At 45.4% G+C, this 19,845-nt stretch overlaps 1 protein-coding gene across 1 annotated transcript in view; it reads right to left on the bottom strand.

Annotated features, from left to right (window-relative positions):
* The window catches only part of KIAA2012 (KIAA2012 ortholog), a 518,638-nt gene that overhangs the window by 346,008 nt on the left and 152,785 nt on the right, over positions 1–19,845 (bottom strand). Inside the window, exon 5 of the mRNA XM_075318976.1 lies at positions 18,450–18,637. Coding sequence (XP_075175091.1) covers positions 18,450–18,637 — 188 coding nt within the window. The remainder of the gene's footprint in view (positions 1–18,449; positions 18,638–19,845) is intronic.

The raw sequence follows: 19,845 nt of genomic DNA, 5'->3' as shown, positions 1-19,845 counted from the left end.
CTACCATTCCCAAAGTTCTTTTTCTTTCTACCTCTCACTCCTGTGTTCCTTCCCTCAGAATCAGACACGTCTGTGTCTGTTGTGGAGCACTCAGTTTCGCTAGGTCTCACAAAGCGTGGAGGGGAAAAATTATAAATCTTGTTCTCTCTGAAGTCTTGCAGATCCCTATTATAAAATTTATGTTTTTTGTCCTTTAGATGGTACTGATACTTTTCAATCGTATTTTGCAGAGTTTTTTCTTTACCCTGAAAATCTGAGTCTTTCGAGAAAGTATTGGTCATATCTATCTGCTCTTTAAGCGATATTTCTAGGTCTGCAAGGTTCTTTTTTTCTTCCTCCAGAAGTAATGCCATAAGTCTAAGGGAGCTCTCTGTAGCTTCTTTCTCCCATTTAGCAGCTAATTCCTGGCTTCTATAACGATATCCAGGCTGTAGGGAGATTCTCAAATGCCTCGGAACTATCCTGTCACGTAAGTAAACCTCTAAGGACTGCACCTCCCACCAGGAGGCTGTCCTATTTTTATAAATTTTGGTTCATTCTCGAAAAGCACCATTCAAAGTAGGGGTGTATTTTTTTTTAATAAATGTTTTCTCTGAAAAAACGTCCTTCGCTTCATTAGCCCAAGAGCCTGTATCAATACTTGTGCTCAAAAAACCTGCCATATTTATCATTTAGGACGCAAATAGCCAATGGGTAAATTCCAAAATTCAAACAATTATAGCAAAAATTCCAAGATAGCAACTCTCTCAATGCAAAGAAAATTTAAAAATTAACTTTTAAAAAATCCACTAAAATTGGTTAAATAACCACAAACAACACTAAAAAGTAGGTTTGGCCCCTCCTGTCACTTAGGGGATAAGTATACACTAAAACTATAGTTGAATTTCAACCACAATAATAATAGATTGGACTTATCTCACCAAAATCATGTGTGCCATTTACCATTAAAGTCCACTGGTAATAATAATAAATCGTATTTGTCTCACCAAATTTGTACAGGTGCCACTCTTCATTAAGGATAATGGGGTCCAGTTCATTCCACAATGGAGCTCATTAGTGATGAGTGAGTACTTAAAAGCTCGGGTGCTCGAGGCTCGGGCCGAGCATCCCAAGATACTCGTGTACTCGGCCCGAGCACCGAGCCCAATGTTATCCTATGGGAGACCCGAGTATTTTTGTGAAATGACCCCCGGCAGCATGTAGAAACCCTAAAAATGGCACAAAAGTCTCAGAAGAGTGCTCAAATGACATGGCAACAGCATGGGGAAGACCCCTTGAAGCATTTATCACTCAAAAGTCACAGCTGTGAACAATTTTGTCCGCGTTTTACGCCATTTTTACGGACTCACCAGAAAACCTTCCAAAATGACACCAAAATGAATTTTCATGGCGGAAATGTTAAGGGCACATACCCAATAGTGAGATAGAGCTAATGTATGTTACTTTTTGAGATTAATACATGAAAGATTTTACGTAAAACATTGTGTGGCACTCCGATGTCCCTGAGAAGAGACGTACATAAAGGCCTCTGAGTCTAATGTGCCCATTTTGAGGAAGTGAGTCTTTGTAGTATTTTCCTTTGCCAGGGCAGTCCAAAATTGTGAGGTTCACCAATGCCCCTGCATACAGACGTGCATGAGGGCCTGTAAACCTGAAGTGCCCATTGTAAGGAAGTGGGTCTATTGTAGTATAGCCCTTAGGCAGGGCAGCCAAAAATTGGGAGGCTCCACGTTGTCCCTGGATAGAGACGTGCATGAGGGCCTGTAAACCTGAAGTGCCTATTGTAAGGAAGTGGGTCTATTGTAGTATAGCCCTTTGGCAGGGCAGCCAAAAATTGGGAGGCTCCACGTTGTCCCTGGATAGAGACGTGCATGAGGGCCTGTAAACCTGAAGTGCCTATTGTAAGGAAGTGGGTCTATTGTAGTATAGCCCTTTGGCAGGGCAGCCAAAAATTGGGAGGCTCCACGTTGTCCCTGGATAGAGACCTGTTAGGTTCTTAGTGCCTCCGTGCTTGCATTTAAAAACCGCACGTGTGTGCCTGTTGGTGGCAGCTTTCCGCTGCACTTGTGTGCGTTTTGCAAAAACTTGGATATAACGCACAAGTCTAGTGAATACACATCAGCACAGCATTGCAAAATGTGCAAGGGCGTTGTCAACGAACAAGGAAGTGGACGTGATGGTGGTGCAGGCAGAGACCGAGGTCGTGTGCAAGCTCTAATTTCGCCACAACAAAGGGCCACATCTACTCGCTCGCACGTCCTGTGCCAAATTCTTGGGGACCGCAGCAGTACACCGCTCTTGAACCAAGACCAGTGTCAACAGGTTGTTAGTTGGATAGCGGATAATGCTTCCAGTCAGATTGGCACCACCACAAACACTCTGTCTTCCACACGCTCAAGTGTCAGTAGCCGTGATACTGCACCGCACATTTCAGAACCTGATCCTCCTTCCTACCACCAGGCCGAGTACACGTCCACGGACATTACTGATCCCACACTTGGACACTCGGAAGAGCTGTTCATTCACGTTTCCATTCACACATTCTGGCCTCTCGCCAGCTCCTGTTGAAGTGGGCCATGACGAGATTGTATGTACAGATGCCCAAATATTTGAGCAGCCACATTCTCACGAAGTTGGCAACGTGTCTCAACAAGGGGTGGACGATGATGAGACACAATTGTCAGGAAGTCAGGAGGAGCAGGGTGTGGAAGAGGAAGACGACGTGGTGGATGATCCAGTAACTGACCCAACCTGGCAGGAGGATATGCAGAGCGAGGACAGCAGTGCACAGGGGAAGGGAGGCGTAGCATCCCAACAGGCAGTAAGAAGCAGGGTGGTGGCCTCAGGCAGACGTCAGGCAACTGTTCCCCGGAACAACACGACACAAGGTGCCTGTACAAATGTTAGGTCTTCTCGAGTCTGGCAGTTTTTTAAGTTGGCTCCAGATGATTCTAAAAAGGCCATTTGCAACACCTGCCATGCCAGCATCAGCAGGGGTACCAAAACTAGCAGCCTGACCACCACCAGCATGATCAGGCACATGTCAGCCAAGCACCCGACTTTGTGGGATGTACAACAGAGTCGAGGAGCAGTGCTTGCTGATGTCACTGCTACGTCTTCGCTTGTTGTGCATGCGAGCCAATCCCCTGTCCATGCTGCCCGCGAACAAGCCTCCTCCGGCCCTGCACCTGCAGTTGCCCACGCAGAAATAACACCATCATCAAGCACGTCCTTGTCCCAGCGCAGCGTTCAGTTATCCATTCAGCAAACCTTTGAACGCAGGCGCAAATACACTGCCAACGCCCCACATGCCACACTTCTAAATGCTAACATTTCGCGACTGCTTGCGCTGGAAATGTTGCCTTTTAGGCTGGTTGAGACAGAAGCATTCCGCGACCTGATGGTGGCAGCTGTCCCACGTTACTCGGTCCCCAGCCGCCACTATTTCTCCCGGTGTGCCGTCCCCGCATTGCATGACCACGTGTCACAAAACATCACACGTGCCCTGAACAACGCTGTTTCAGCCAAAGTCCACCTAACCACAGAAACGTAGACAAGTGCATGTGGGCAAGGCCGCTACATCTCGTTGACGTCACACTGGGTTAATATTGTGGAAGCTGGGACCCAGTCTGAGCGAGGGACGGAACACGTCCTTCACACACCAAGTTTTGCAGGCCCTACCTCAGTCTGGGTTTCACCCACACTCTACAGCTCCGGAATGTCATGCTCCTCAGCCTCCTCCTCCTCCTGCGCATCCTCATCCACTTTACCCTCCACACCAGTCCCAAGCTGGAAGTGTCGCGGGCGGAGGAGGGGACGCTGCGCTCTCCCACTGCTCGGGTCCGGCTGCCGCTGCTCTACGGCTGCTGCTGCTCGGTGGCTCGAGCGATGGCCGGATCCCGGGGACTCGAGCGGTGCTCATCCCCCGTGAGTGAAAAGGGGTGGTTTGGGTTTTGGGGATATTGTCCGTGACGCCACCCACGGTTGTGGTGATTGTGTGGACACCACCGCTGCTCTGGACGGGGATCCCGGGAGCCTGTGACAGGGAGCAGCTTTGTTGTTATTTCTCCCCTCCGTGGGTAGGGGGGTTGGTTGTCCCGGGGCCCGGTGATGGGGTAGAGATGGATGACAGGCGGGTTGCGGGGCCTGATGAGGTGCAGGGTCGCAGGGGCAGCGCTGTGCCGCACGGCACACTCAGCCCAATGATGATGACACAGTTCACGGTAAAACAAGTGGCTGGATGGACGGGTCCCTCGGACGGCTGCGGTTGTTCCTCCCTGCAGGTTAGTGATGACTGTCTCTCCCTGCACCTAAGTTCAGTGTTGGTAGTGATGGTTTCCCACCGGTAACCCGCTCCCCGACCTGGATATGGGCTGGAGGAGCCCCTTTTGCCCACAGGCGCTGGCCCTGGGAGACGGTTGCCCTTGGCGGTGGCGGTGTCTCCCCTTCACGGTTGGACGGTTGCCTTCTATCAGGACTTGGCTGTTTGGAAACCCTAAGGTCCCCTTCACTAACGGATTTGGCAAATTCACGGCGACACCAAGCCTTGCCGGGATCCGAAAGGCCCCTGCCAATGGTGCTGGCTTCTCTTTGTATACCGGTCCGGTACGGCCGGGTCACCACCCGTCCACGGTCCTTACGGCAGACTCCAATCGGCCTCCACTGCAGACGGTCACCACATCCTGCCAACCTTGCTGTCCTGTCCGGGCCACACACCCGGACCAACTTCAGGCTCTTTGCTGTCACTTTTCTCCTCTCTACTACTTTCCTCCTTCCACTTCCTTAGCTTAACTCTCACTGCCTGTGTTTTCCCTCCTCCTTGGTGGGTGGAGACCAACCGCCTGGCTCCACCCCCTGGTGTGGACAACAGCCCCTGGGGAAGGCAACAAGGATTTTGTGTTTTGACTATGATATGCCTGCAGGGAGTGTGGGGTGTGTAAGTGTTGTGCTCTGTGGCCCCTGGCTTGTCCAGGGCGACACAGAAGCACTGCAGCACTGCCTCGGCGAAGCGGCAACAGGCTGTGCTGAAGCTAATCTGCATAGGTGACAAACCCCACAATGCAGAAGAGGTGTGGACAGCTCTGAAACAGCAGGCAGATCACTAGCTCACACCTCTGAACTTAAAGCCAGGAAAGGTTGTGTGTGACAATGGCCGGAACCTGGTGGCGGCTTTGAGGCGAGGCCAGCTGACACATGTTCCATGCGTAGCCCATGTGCTCAACCTCGTGGTTCAGCGGTTTCTAAAGTCATACCCAGAGCTGTCTGATCTGCTGGTAAACGTTCGCCGCCTGTCTGCACATTTTCGAAAGTCACCTACTGCTTCAGCCGGCCTTGCCGGCTTTCAGCGCCATTTGCATCTTCCGGCTCACAGACTGGTGTGTGATGTCCCCACGCGTTGGAATTCAACTCTGCACATGTTGGTCAGGATATGTGAGCAGAAGAGGGCAGTTGTTGAGTACCTGCATCACCTAAGCCGTCGGGAAATGGGTCAAACTCCACACATAACACCTGAGGAGTGGAGATGGATGTCCGACCTATGTACCATCCGCCAAAACTTTGAGGACTCCACCAAGATGGTGAGCGGCGATGACGACATTATTAGCGTCACCATACCGCTTCTCTGCCTTCTAAAATGGTCTCTGCTCAAAAAACAACCATGATGCATTGCAGGCAGAGCGCGATGAGTTTGAGCAAGAAACAGTAGTGGGTGTGGGTGATAACACACAGCCCAGCCTCGTCTCATCACAACGTGCAGTGGAGGACTATGACGAGGAGGAGGATGAAGACATGGAGCAACTCTCTGGCCAAATTGAGGATATGACATGCAGTCATATCCTCGGTTCAGCGTGGCTGGCCAGAGGACAGGGTAGATGATGATGAGGAGGAGGAGGAGGAGGACAGCATGTTCAGTCATCGTGTTGGTCAGGATACTGAAGTGATGGCTGTTAAGAGTCTGGCACACATGGCTGACTTTATGGTAAGCTGCCTGTCTCGTGACCCTCGCGTTAAGAACATCTTGGCCGACAATCATTACTGGTTGGTAACACTGTTAGACCCACGCTAAAAGGAGAACTTTATGTCTCTTATTCCCGAGGCGGAGAGGTCAGGCAAAATGCAGCAGTTCCAGAAGGCCATAGTCACGGAAGTAGGCAAAGCATTCCCCTCACAAAACGCTAGCGGCATAGGTCAGGAATCAGTGGACAACCAAGGCGTACAGCCGAGAGGGGCACAAGTCCAATCCGCCAGAGGTAGGGGAACAGTCTTTAAGATGTGGGACAGTTTTCTCAGCCCCTCACATACCACAGCCCCTGAGGTGCGGGGTAGTGCCACAAGAAATCCTAAGTTTGCCCAGATGCTCAAGGAGTACCTTGCAGATCAAACAACTGTACTCCGACATTCCTCTGTGCCTTACAATTAATGGGTATCCAAGCTGGACACGTGGCATGAATTGGCTCCCTACGCCTTGGAAGTCCTGGCCTGCCCTGCCGCTAGCGTTTTGTCAGAGCGTGTTTTTAGTGCCGCAGGTGGAATCATTACAGATAAACGCACCCGCCTGTCAACTGTAAATGCTGACAGGCTGACTCTGATCAAGATGAACAAGGGTTGGATTGGGCCAGACTTCACCACACCACCAGCAAATGACAGCGGAATTTAAAGTTTGTAATGGGAATTTGCCATGTACCTCCACTCACCGATGGTAACACACTTCTGGACTTTGGCTAATCGCTGGACTGCTCCTCCTTCTCCTCATGCGCCATCATGATGACCGTTACAATAGTTAGGCCGTTGTTTCAGGTATACCCCCAGTGGTAAATTTTTTCGCCCATTCTTTCAGAATGGGCATTACAACGACAGGAGACCCGCTCCTTTGCAATGGGAACAATGTTTTGAGGCCCTCATGCACATCTCTATCCAGGGACAATATGGAGCCTGACGCTGCCACCGACAGGCACACACGTGCGGTTTTTAAATGCAAGCACGGACGCACTAAGAACCTAACAGGTGTTTAGGAGCGACAATTACTGAGAATTCTGACACTATCAGCCACTGCTGACTGACGTGTATTATACACTACACTTGTGCGTTATATAATAGTTTGTGAAAAACGCACACAAGTGCACCTGTACGCTGCCACCGACAGGCACACACATGCGGTTTTTAAATGCAAGCACGGACGCACTAAGAACCTAACAGGTTTTTAGGAGCGACAATTACTGAGAAGTCTGACACTATCAGCCACTGCTGACTGACGTGTATTATACACTACACTTGTGCGTTATATAATAGTTTGTGAAAAACGCACACAAGTGCACCTGTACGCTGCCACCGACAGGCACACACGTGCGGTTTTTAAATGCAAGCACGGACGCAATAAGAACCTAACAGGTTTTTAGGAGCGACAATTACTGAGAAGTCTGACACTATCAGACACTGCTGACTGACGTGTATTATTCACTAGACTTGTGCGTTATATAATAGTTTGTGCAAAACGTGCACCTGTACGCTGCCACCAACAGGCACACACGTGCGGTTTTTAAATGCAAGCACGGACGCAATAAGAACCTAACAGGTTTTTAGGAGCGACAATTACTGAGAAGTCTGACACTATCAGCCACTGCTGACTGATGTGTATTATACACTAGACTTGTGCGTTATATAATAGTTTGTGAAAAACGCACACAAGTGCACCTGTACGCTGCCACCGACAGGCACACACGTGCGGTTTTTAATGCAAGCACGGACGCAATAAGAACCTAACAGGTTTTTAGGAGCGACAATTACTGAGAAGTCTGACACTATCAGCCACTGCTGACTGACGTGTATTATACACTAGACTTGTGCGTTATATAATAGTTTGTGCAAATCGTGCACCTGTACGCTGCCACCGACAGGCACACACGTGCGGTTTTTAAATACAAGCACGGACGCACTAAGAACCTAACAGGTTTTTAGGAGCGACAATTACTGAGAAGTCTGACACTATCTGGACTGTTTTAGACTGTGTACACCAGCCCCAGATATGATAAAGGCTGGTATACGGTCACCACTAGGAATGGCTATATACCCTGCCTGCCTGCCTGCCTGTATACTGCTACAATAGTCCTGACAAGGACTCTTCTGGTCACTAGCCTGTATTCCGACCTGGCTATACCCTGCCTGTATATAGCAACAATAGTCCTGAGAAGGACTCTGCTACTGTATTCCGACCTGGCTATTCCCTGCCTGCCTGTATACAACTTATTGTATGTCCTGAGAAGGACTTCTGGTCACACTGTTTGCAGCCCTGCTCCGGAACTAACTATAAAGGGCCGCAAACCTTTCCCTGAAGCAGCAACCCTCTCCCTGCACTGACTGTCTGGATGGCTGTGAGCAGAGCACAGCGCGCCCGCCGGTATAAAGGCTCGGTCACGCTGTGCAGGCCGGCCAATCACTGCAATTCCACAACTAACAGGGCTGTGGCATTGCAGTGGTCTGCCAGCCAATCCCTGCATGAGGGCTGGCTCTCAAAAGAGCGCCAACATGCAGGGATGAAGACCACGAGTACAGCACAAGTATCGCGAGATTACTCGGTCCCCGCCGAGTAGCCCGAGTACAGTGATACTCGTGCGAGTACCGAGTAGTAACAAGCATACTTGCTCATCACTAGAGCCCATGTGTCCACGGGAGAAAGTACCTGCGGATTTTTCTGCATCAAAATCCGCAGCTTTCCCCCGGAATCCGCACCTTAGCATAGGTGCGGATTTGACGCGGATTTGACGCGGATTTCGTTGCGGATTTTGATGCGGATTTTGTCCATTGTACTCTATTGTGTTATTGAATAAAGCTTAGTCTGTTTTGAAGGAAAAAAAAAGGCTCTTTATGTCATTTCCTGTCCCAACCCTCCTTTCTTCTCCATTATCCATTTTGTAATAAAGGGGCAGAAATGTTTAAAGGGAACCTGTCGCCACTTTTTTTGTAAAAAGCTGCGGCCAACACCACTGTGCTCTTATATACAGCATATTAACAGGCTGTATATAATAACCTAGTGGTGGTGGCCGCAGCTTACAGCCAAAAAATGTGGTGCCATGTTCCCTTTCACTGGTATTTTTAAAAAAAAAAAAAAAAAAAAAAAAAATGTGCTCCGCTGTATTTTCACTGTCCAGCCCGATGCAAGCAAGCAACTGAGGGCTGTGCTTCTCAGCGGGATAAGGCTTAAGCATTCTCTGCCCCTCCCGCTGAGAAAAACAGTCCTCAGCTGCCCCTGAAAATGGCGGCTCCGTTGTGAAGCGCCATTCACAGGTGCTGTACCGAGGCTCATCCAGCTGCCATGATGCATTGGCTGGCTGGGTAATAACGGGGTTAATGCCAGTTTTCTGCAAACTGGCACTAAGCCCGAGGTTCATAATGTCATGCCTGTGTAGACACGGCCATTATGAACCTCCGTTTGGTACTAAAGAAAAGAAAACACTTTTTTTAAAAATTTTATTTGAAAGAAAAACACACACACATCCCTGATTGCCATCTTTATTACTCCCTGAATCCCCCGACGATAATCCATGACAACTCCGAGCCGGGCTCCGATGTGCACCCGGCTGACCCGGGCACTGACGTCAGCCGGTGACAGCAGCCGTCAGTGTATTATTAAATGCTGCACAGCTCTTTTCCGGCAGCTGGGAACGTCTGACATCAGAGCCCTGGTCAGCTGACTTAATTCGCGAGCGCGGGCGGGTCAGCTGACTGCACACCGACCAGCTGATGTGCCGGGCTCCGATGTGCACTCATGTGACCCGGGCACGGACGTCAGCCGGTACCAGCAGCCGGAAGAGAGCTTTGCAGCATCTCGAACACTGACGGCTGCTGGGACCGGCTGACGTCCGTGCCCGGATCACATGAGTGCACATCGTCAGCTGACCCGCCTGCGCTCGCGAATTAAGTCAGCTGACCAGGGCTCTGATATCAGATGTTCCCAGCTGCCGGAAATGAGCTGTGCAGCATTTAATAATACACTGACGGCTGCTGTCACCGGCTGACGTCAGTGCCCGGGTCAGCCGGGTGCACTTCGGAGCCCGGCTCGGAGTTGTCATGGATTATCGTCGGGGGATTCAGGGAGTAATAAAGATGGCAATCAGGGATGTGTGTGTGTTTTTCTTTCAAATAAAATTTTTAAAAAAAGTGTTTTCTTTTCTTTAGTACCAAACGGAGGTTCATAATGGCCGTGTCTACACAGGCATGACATTATGAACCTCGGGCTTAGTGCCAGTTTGCAGAAAACTGGCATTAACCCCGTTATTACCCAGCCAGCCAATGCATCAGGGCAGCTGGATGAGCCTCGGTACAGCACCTGTGAATGGCGCTTCACAACGGAGCCGCCATTTTCAGGGGCAGCTGAGGACTGTTTTTCTCAGCGGGAGGGGCAGAGAATGCTTCAGCCTTATCCCGCTGAGAAGCACAGCCCTCAGTTGCTTGCTTGCATCGGGCTGGACAGTGAAAATACAGCGGAGCACATTTTTTTTTTTTAAAAAAGAATTGTGAAAAAAGACCTGGGATCCTGTTTTGCCAGCTAAAAGCAAGCAGCCTGTAACTAGCTGCTTTTAGCTGGCAATCCAGAGTCCGGACACAACACGACTACACTGCCACTACTCTACACTACAAAATGGTGAAACTTCCTCTTCCTGAACTATCCTACATCACTTCCTGCGGATTTGTTTGCGAAATCCGCACCAAATCCGCAGGAAAAAGAGCCTGTGGGAACAGACCTGCGGATTTCTTGCGGATTTTACACCTTGCATTGACTTGCATGGGAAAAATCCGCAACAAAATCCGCAACAATAATTGACATGCTGCAGATTTTTCCGGATCAAAATCCGCGGCAAATCCGCCATGGAAAAATCCGCAGCATGGGCACAGCATTTCCAAAATGCCATTGAAATGGCTTGGAAGTGCCGCTGCTGCAGATTTTCGGCAAATCCGCGGCAAATCCGCGGCAAAATCCGCGGTAAATCCGCAGCGTGGGCACATAGCCTAAGAAAAATTATCACCCGACGCGTTTCATTCAGAAATTACTCTTCAGGGGAGTCAAAAAATCCATCCCAGGTCTCATTCAATATGGACCTGTTACCTGCATAACATGCCGGAATAAACATGTAATATAACAATGAATAACGGCAAGTCAGCAAACCCGGCTTAAATTCATATCCAGAAAGGCACTCACCAGTCAGCCTGGACTCATCAAGGAGTCGTAGATACGGCGGACCCAATCCTAGTCCCATAACACATGGACCAGATGCCTAAATGACACGCTGAAAAAGATGCACAGTATAACAACAGAACATCAGCAAATCAGCGGTCATCATAGATCTCACACATATACAGGCTGAAGGGGAACTTACCACGTGGCAGGAGCGGCCGTGCCTCTCGCTCTCTCAAGGAGCCGCCGCATAATGCCAGATTTTAAACATTCCCCCTCACCTGGACATGTGACGCTGTTTCCGCCCACTCAATCACATGACAACGGCCGGATGCGCCGCGTCACGCTGTTTACACGATTACTAAGGCAACAAGTGCCGTCCTCTCCCTGCCAGGTCATGTGAACACCACGTCACACAAACCGAGCATAGAGATTCATTATCTCAAACCGGAGACAGTGTTCTATTTAGTTTATCAGCGCAAACAGCATAAAGGTAGTCACTCCCTCGATATACGTGGTAAGTTCCCCTTCAACCTGTATATGTGTGAGATCTATGATGACCGCTGATTTGCTCATGTTCTGTTGTTATACGGTGTATCTTTTTCAGCGTGTCATTTAGGCATCTGGTCCATGTGTTATGGGACTAGGATTGGGTCCGCCGTATCTATGACTCCTTGATGAGTCCAGGCTGACTGGTGAGTGCCTTTCTGGATATGAATTTAAGCCCGGTTTGCTGACTTGACGTTATTCATTGTTATTTTACATGTTTATTCCGGCATGTTATGCAGGTAACAGGTCCATATTGAATGAGACCTGGGATGGATTTTTTGACTCCCCTGAAGAGTAATTTCTGAACGAAACGCGTCGGGAGATAATTTTTTCTTAAAGGGCTCCATTGTGGAATGAACTGGACCCCATTATCCTTAATGAAGAGTGGCACCTGTACAAATTTGGTGAGACAAATCCGATTTATTATTATTACCAGTGGACTTTAATGGTAAATGGCACCCATGATTTTGGTGAGATAAGTCCAATCTATTATTATTGTGGTTGAAATTCAACTATAGTTTTGGTGTATACATATCCCCTAAGTGACAGTAGGGGCCAAACCTACTTTTTAGTGTTGTTTGTCTGTGGTTATTTAACCAATTTTAGTGGATTTATTAAAAGTTAATTTTTAAATTTTCTTTGCATTGAGAGAGTTGCTATCTTGGAATTTTTGCTATAATTGTTAATTCACATCAGCCACATTTTGGTTTCAGGAGACAGTATATCTGGTCTCTGAACCTGCATTCCTGTGCTGGTTATAGTTTTGCTCTGCAGCCTGTGACTTGCTCTGGTGAGATTTCCTGGTTTATCTGACTCCTTGTTGTCGTGCTCTACTTGTACCCTCCCCCATTCGTCCATCTGTCCCAGTCCCTGACTTCTCAATCCTGTCAGTTGTTTGTGTTTCCCTCTGCATTCCTGATCTCCTGGCTTCTGACTCGGTTTTTTCTTGGTGTTGACTTGGTGTTTTCTGACTTGATTTTGATCCTCCCTCTGCACTGACTTCACTTCCCAGCTAGACCCTGACTGACTACTCTTGTGCCCCTGGTGGTTGGCCTGTTAGGCTAGGTTCACAGTTGCGTTGTTTTGCATCAGTCACATGCGTTGCTTGACGCTTGTGACTGATGTGTTGTACAATGGATGACAAGAATTGGAATTCATTGTCATCATAAAGCGGATTCCGATGTAAAACGAGAGAGGGAGAACGATCAGCTGATCGTTCACAATAGCCGGCCGCCGACTTTTGAGAGCGATCAGCTGATCGCCCAGTGGCCGGCTTGTGTGAATGATCAGCTGATCGGCCGGCTATTGTGAACGATCAGCTGATCGCTCTCGAAAGCCGGCCGCCAGGCGATCAGCTGATCGTTTGGCTGCCGAGAGAGAGAGACACATTCATTTGAATAATTAAACACAAGATTTGAGCATGTGCTGTGAAAACAAGGATTCCGCTGCTTAAAAAAATGTTACATGCTGGCGATCAGTCGTTCCACGACTGATCAGTCGGGCGGAGGAGGCAACGCAAGGGCATCAGTCGCAATCCGCCGCTCATACAAGTATTTGGGAACAACGGAATCTGCCAAACGGGTTGCGTTGTTTATCAGAGCGGTGCATTGTGACTAATCATAAACAACAGAAATATGAACCTAGCCTTAACTGCCTGCAGGAGTTACTCTGCTGCACTTCAGCTGTCTTTCTGCTACAATGTAACTTTGACTCTCCGTCACTACGCTACTGCCACCTAGTGGGGAATTAGCTGTACTACGTCTTACTAGCCCTTTGTACAGTGTGACACATATACACATATGTACAGCTCCGGCAAAAATTAAGAGACCACTACAAAATTTTCAGTTTCTATGATTTTTCTCATTATAGGTATATTTTTGAGTACAATGTAAATTGCTCTTTTATTCTATAAACTGCTGACAACATGTCTCCGATTTTCCAAGCAAAAAAATTTGTATTTATTTTCTGAAAATAGTAGTTTATAGAATAAAACAACAATTTACATTTTACTCAAAAATATACCTATAAAGAGAAAAATCTGAAAAACTGAAAATTTTGCAGTGGTCTCTTAATTTTTGCCAGCGCTGTATATATTATATGTATGATGTCACAGGGTAAAAATAAAAAGAGTAGCAGGGAACTTAGAATTAAAGCACCACTCCAGCATGAAAAAAACACAAACTAAAAAAAATTCTGGAATGATGGTTTAATATGTGACAGCACATTAGTTTTTATATATATTAAGCATGGTTTGATTGAAAATATAAAACAAAGCTATATACACCTTCCAGGGCAAACATCCGATGATGTGCTCCTTTAGTCACGTGAAGGATGAAATCGTGCTGTGACTTGCAAACAGCAGACACTTCCTCCGGAGCTGCTGCAGATCTCTGGAGCAGTCTGCGCTTTATTTGCCAGCCAATTTAAGGTCAGTATGCTTTCATTTATTATTTCTTTTAATCATCTATTAATATACGATATATATATATATATATATATATATATATATATATATATATATAAAATATTATATATATATATATATATATATATATATATATATATATATATATATATACATACTGTATATACAGCTCAGCTCTGGCAAAAATTAAGAGACCACTGCAAAATTGTGTTTTTCAGATTTTTCTCTTTATAGGTATATTTTTGAGTGAAATACAAATTGTTCTTTTATTCTATAAACTACTGACAAAGTCTCCAAATTTCCCAGCAATACATTTTGTAATTATTTTCTGAAAATGAGAAATTGTCAAAATAACAAAAAAATGCATTGCTTTCCGACCTCAAATAATGCAAAGAAAACAAGTTCATAATCATTTAGAAACAACAATACTAATGTTTTAACTCAGGAAGAGTTCAGAAATCAATATTTTGTGGAATAACCATGATTTTTAATCACAGCTTACATGTTGTCTTGGCAAGCTTTCCACCAGTCTTTCACACTGATTTGAGTGACCTCTTGCCACTCCTGGTGCAAAAATTTAAGCAGTTATTCTTTGTTTCATGTCTTGTGATTATCCATCTTCCTCTTGATTATATTCCAGAGGTTTTCAATGGGGTTCAGGTCTGGAGATTGGGCTGGCCATGACAGGGTTTTGATGTGGTGGCCCTTTATCCACACATTGATTGACCTAGCTGTGTGGCAGGGCGCATTGTCCTGCTGGAAAAACCAGTCCTCGGAGTTGGGGACCACTGCCTGAGCAGAAAGAAGCCCAGGATAACCTTGTATGCGGTTTGATTCATACGTCCTTCGCAAAGTTTAATCTGCCCAACTTGACCATAGAAAACTGGAGTAAGGTAATCTTCTCTGATGAGTCTAATTTTCAGCTTTGCCCAACACCTGGTCGCCTAATGGTTTGACAGAGACCTGGAGAGACATACAACTCACAGTGTCTTGCACCCACTGTGAAATTAGTGGAAGATAGGTGATGATCTGGGGATGCTTCAGCAAGGCTGGAACTGAGCAGATTAAACTTTGTGAATGGCGTATGAATCAAGCAAAAACTCCCAGTATCTCCTTACCATTGTTAAGGACATAGTGTGAGTTGTTGGTTCATGTGATACAAATGTACATGAGTCTGACCTGACATTACAAGTGATATACCATGTACTGCTGGTGGTTCTGGTGATCTATTTCTGTAATCATGAGGGTTGTGATACTGTGTTTCTGTATTGATGGGGCTTCTAATGATTTATTTCTGTACTGCTGATGATGTACTCTTGTTATTGGTTTTGATCCTGTACCCATATAACAGACCGTAACTTGTCAGACAGCACAATACTTTAGTAAGATAGTAATGTAATCTTACAAGTTAAGGGTTACTATGTTTTTATTTATGTTAGCAGCATTAAACTGGTTGTTAAAGTTTTTAATAAAACTTATAGTTATAAGATATATTCGCTTATAAATTGGAGGTTTATTAACCCAAAGAGAGGAATTAGAGTAAATAGTAACCCGACATTAAGAGATGCGTGTTGACATTGGCTGTTGGGCTCACGTAAAAGTGCCCTTTTTTATATGCTAAGTATCTTAATTTTTACAGTATATGTATTTTCTTAGCATTAAGGCATGTTCATATTCTTATATTGATTAACATATCATAGCATTTAAGAGTGCAACTGTCTCTTTATTTGTTATAATATATCTCACGTTCACACAGCACATATACAATTTATGCCATCACAAGTGAAATATTATGTCGGCTTCAATATGTCGGATGCACAACTAGACCTTTAGAACACTGCACTGCAGATCACATATACGATGCACAGGATAAAAACACCCACAGTTTATCAGGTGCATCACAACATTTTCTTCATTTACACAAGGGAGATATCAGTAGTTTAAAGGTGAATGTTCTGGAAAATATATCCCCTTTCAGTAGATGGGGGGGTGGATACTGCCTGTCCTGCACATACGAGAAGCATTCTCTGTCCTGGAACTTAATACTAGGACACTTGCAGGTATAAACGTAAAGTCTGATCTCATGTACATATACTAATTATGTAAAACTAATGCATATATCAATTCTTTATTTTTATCTTTATTTTTTTGGGCTGTCACTCATTACACATATTACTGATGTCATTTCCTCTTGTGGTCTTATATTAAATGAAGTCTCATATATAATTTGAACTATGCTATGAGTGAGAACAGTTCATTCTGTTTGAAATGCGTAAGACATATCCCCCCATGTCATGGAATATGAAGTCTTTTAATATGTTTCTAATATATTCATGCTGTTAAATTAATCTGCAATTTTTTGAAGTGGATGAACTAATGGATATTTTCTTTATATATAGTACAGACCAAATGTTTGGACACACCTTCTCATCTCTAAAACAACTATTAAGAGGAGACTTTGTGCAGCAGGCCTTCATGGTAAAATAGCTGCTAGGAAACCACTGCTAAGGATAGGCAACAAGCAGAAGAGACTTGTTTGGGCTAAAGAACACAAGGAATGGACATTAGACCAGTGGAAATCTGTGCTTTGGTCTGATGAGTCGAAATCTGAGATCTTTGGATCCAACCACCGTGTCTTCGTAGAAAAGGTGAACGGATGGACTCTACATGCCTGGTTCCCACCGTGAAGCATGGAGGAGGAGGTGTGATGTGTGGGGGTGCTTTGCTGGTGACACTGTTGGGGATTTATTCAAAATTGAAGGCATACTAAACCAGCATGGCTACCATAGCATCTTGCAGTGGCATGCTATTCCATCTGGATTGCATTTAGTTGGACCATCATTTATTTTTCAACAGGACAATGACCCCAAACACACCTCCAGGCTGTGTAAGGGCTATTTGACTAAGAAGGAGAGTGATGGGGTGCTACGCCAGATGACCTGGCCTCCACAGTCACCAGACCTGAACCAAATCAAGATGGTTTGGAGGGAGCTGGACCGCAGAGTGATGGCAAAAGGGCCAACAAGTGCTAAGCATCTCTGGGAACTCCTTCAAGACTGTTGGGAGACTATTTCCGGTGACTAACTCTTAAAGCTCATCAAGAGAATGCCAAGAATGTCCAAAGCAGTAATGAAAGCAAAAGGTGGCTACTTTAAAGAACCTAGAATATAAGACATATTTTCAGTTGTTTCACACTTTTTTAAGTATTTCATTCCACATGTTTTCATTCATAGTTTTGATGCCTTTAATGTGAATCCACAATTTTTAGAGTCATGAAAATAAAGAAAACTCTTTGAATGGGAAGGTGTGTCTAAACTTTTGGTCTGCACTGTACATATGTATTTAGTGTCTTGACGCGGACTTAGGGAAGGTCCAGCATGCAGTAAAACAATAGACAGGGGTTTTACCTAGACAAACAAGGGGTACACCAGGGATACATTAATAACGGTGGGCCCTGATTCTATTGAGAGGGAAGATAGACACCTCCTTCACTTACCTGCCACTGTACCCTGCACTCCTAGCCAGTCCCTGCACAGGTTCCTCACCTGTCACCGAGCAGGAACCTGAAGCCCTGAGAGAGCCTGCGGTAAGCCCTAGCTAGTGAGTGGGAAGGTAAGGATCACTAGTTCTACCACTGCACTAAAACAACAAACCAGAGGAAGGTAAGTCAGATAGGGGGAAAAACAACAGACTTACTCCCAACAACTAGGCTGCAGTCAAACACCAGTACTGCATTCTACATCGCTACCAACTGCAAGTACTCCAGCAGCTCCTTCCACCACCAAGCCCAGAATGAAAATGGCAAAGGGAATAATCGGCTCCCTCTGCTGGAATCAGAGGGTATATAAAGAGACTGGGAATAGTTCCAAACTAGAAACACCTGACCAGGAGTCAGAAGCTGCTGGCAAGGAAAAACTGGCATTAACCCTTGCCATGTCCAAAGAAAGAAAACGCGTTTCATATGTAGAGTCTGAGATGACAATGGGAGACTCTAGTCCTGAAGTCCATGACATTTAGACCTTTGACTAACATAAGGTTTCCTTACTTGCACCTTATATTTGGACTTTTCTACATCGCTGAATTCAGAATTCTGGGTGAACTGAGAAAAACCTTTTTTCTTTTGAGTGTGATCCGCAGTATCTGCATTTTATTCTATATGTCTTAGCGGGTCTTCCCAAGTGGACTTGGTCTTAAGGAGCTTCTTTCATGTCCTTAAAAAATGTGTCTGTCTGTGAATTTTGGGGCGGTTATACAGAAAAATTTAAATAGTAAGTTGGCAACCCTGATTTTGTTTCTTCATACACTTACCTTATGTGAATGCTCTTTAACTTTCCGGGAACTTTGTGTAACATGACATTCTCTTTGCTCTGGACTACATTTTCTGAGTTTCACGGCACTTGGTAAACTTGAATTTTTTCCATATATTTCAAGGTTTTCTGTATCATTCTGCAGTTCTTCTTCATTACCAGTCTCCTCTTCCACTGGAGTGCAATGCCCTAGGAAAAACAGATAACGAGTATAAATACATTTGTACTGTTTAGATTTAAAGTGAATTATTGGGGGAAATAATGAAAAAGGATTTATAACAAATTAATTTTTAATAGTTTCATAAGTAGACATACCTTATTTCTCTGTATTATAAATATATATAAAACGACTGACCTGCACATCCAACAGGTGTGAACAGGTGCTAGCTGAAAACACATTATAACTACAAAACATATACAGCTGCACACTGAAATGCTAACAATGAATAAGAGAACTCTGATTTGTATTACTGCTATAGGAATATTTGAAAAAAAAAAAAAAGAGATGTTTATCTTATGTATTGGCCAATGCATCTGAGCCCGGTAACCAACGGCAAGGTAATCTCGGTATACTGGGAACCTAACCTGTAATGCCACTATCTGGGTTAAAAACCTCCATGTCTGGGCAACTAGACTAAAGACCTAACTTAAAACCTAACTATAAACTATATTTATTGTGCATCTCTTTCTGATTGAGCACTTCGCCCTATGACCAGGCTGTGTTCACTCCCCTTTATAGCTGAAATCTACCGTAGCTACCCAGACATGGAGGTTTTAACCCAGATAGTGGCATTACAGGTTAGGTTCCCGGTATACAGAGATTAACTTGCCAATGGTTACCAGGCTCACATGCATTGGCCAATACATAAATACCTCTTTTCTTCAAATATCTCTATAGCAGTAATTCAATACCAGAGTTCCCTTATTCATTGTTAGCATTTCTGTGTGCAGCTGTATATGTTTTGTAGTTATTTCTCTGTATAACCTTAGCTAGCAGTAATCTGAGCAACTCAAATGTTAATCTCCGTCACACACAGAGATAAATCTTTGGCAGATCTGTGGTTGCAGAGAAATCATGGACATGTTGTTCCATTTGTACACGGCCACAAACCAGGCACTGATTGTCCACAATTTCACTGCAACCACAGATCTGCCGCAGATTTAGCTCTGTGTGTGACAGGGCCTTAAGTCCAAAGTAAAGATATAAATGAAGCAAAGAGCAATCTACATGACATGGAAAAATTACTAATCAATATTCCTGATAGCTACAAGACTGTGTCAAAACATGCAAAATAGGTTCAATAAGTCAATAAGCTGCTGACCTGGTAACGTTATTGTTAGGCCAGGTACACATGTTGAGAAATCAGGTTGCCTGTGAGGAGGACCTCAATGTACAG

This window comes from Anomaloglossus baeobatrachus, chromosome 7, assembly GCF_048569485.1.
Source record: "Anomaloglossus baeobatrachus isolate aAnoBae1 chromosome 7, aAnoBae1.hap1, whole genome shotgun sequence".
NCBI classification, from domain to species: domain Eukaryota; kingdom Metazoa; phylum Chordata; class Amphibia; order Anura; family Aromobatidae; genus Anomaloglossus; species Anomaloglossus baeobatrachus.
This window is presented reverse-complemented; position numbering and strand designations above follow the sequence as displayed.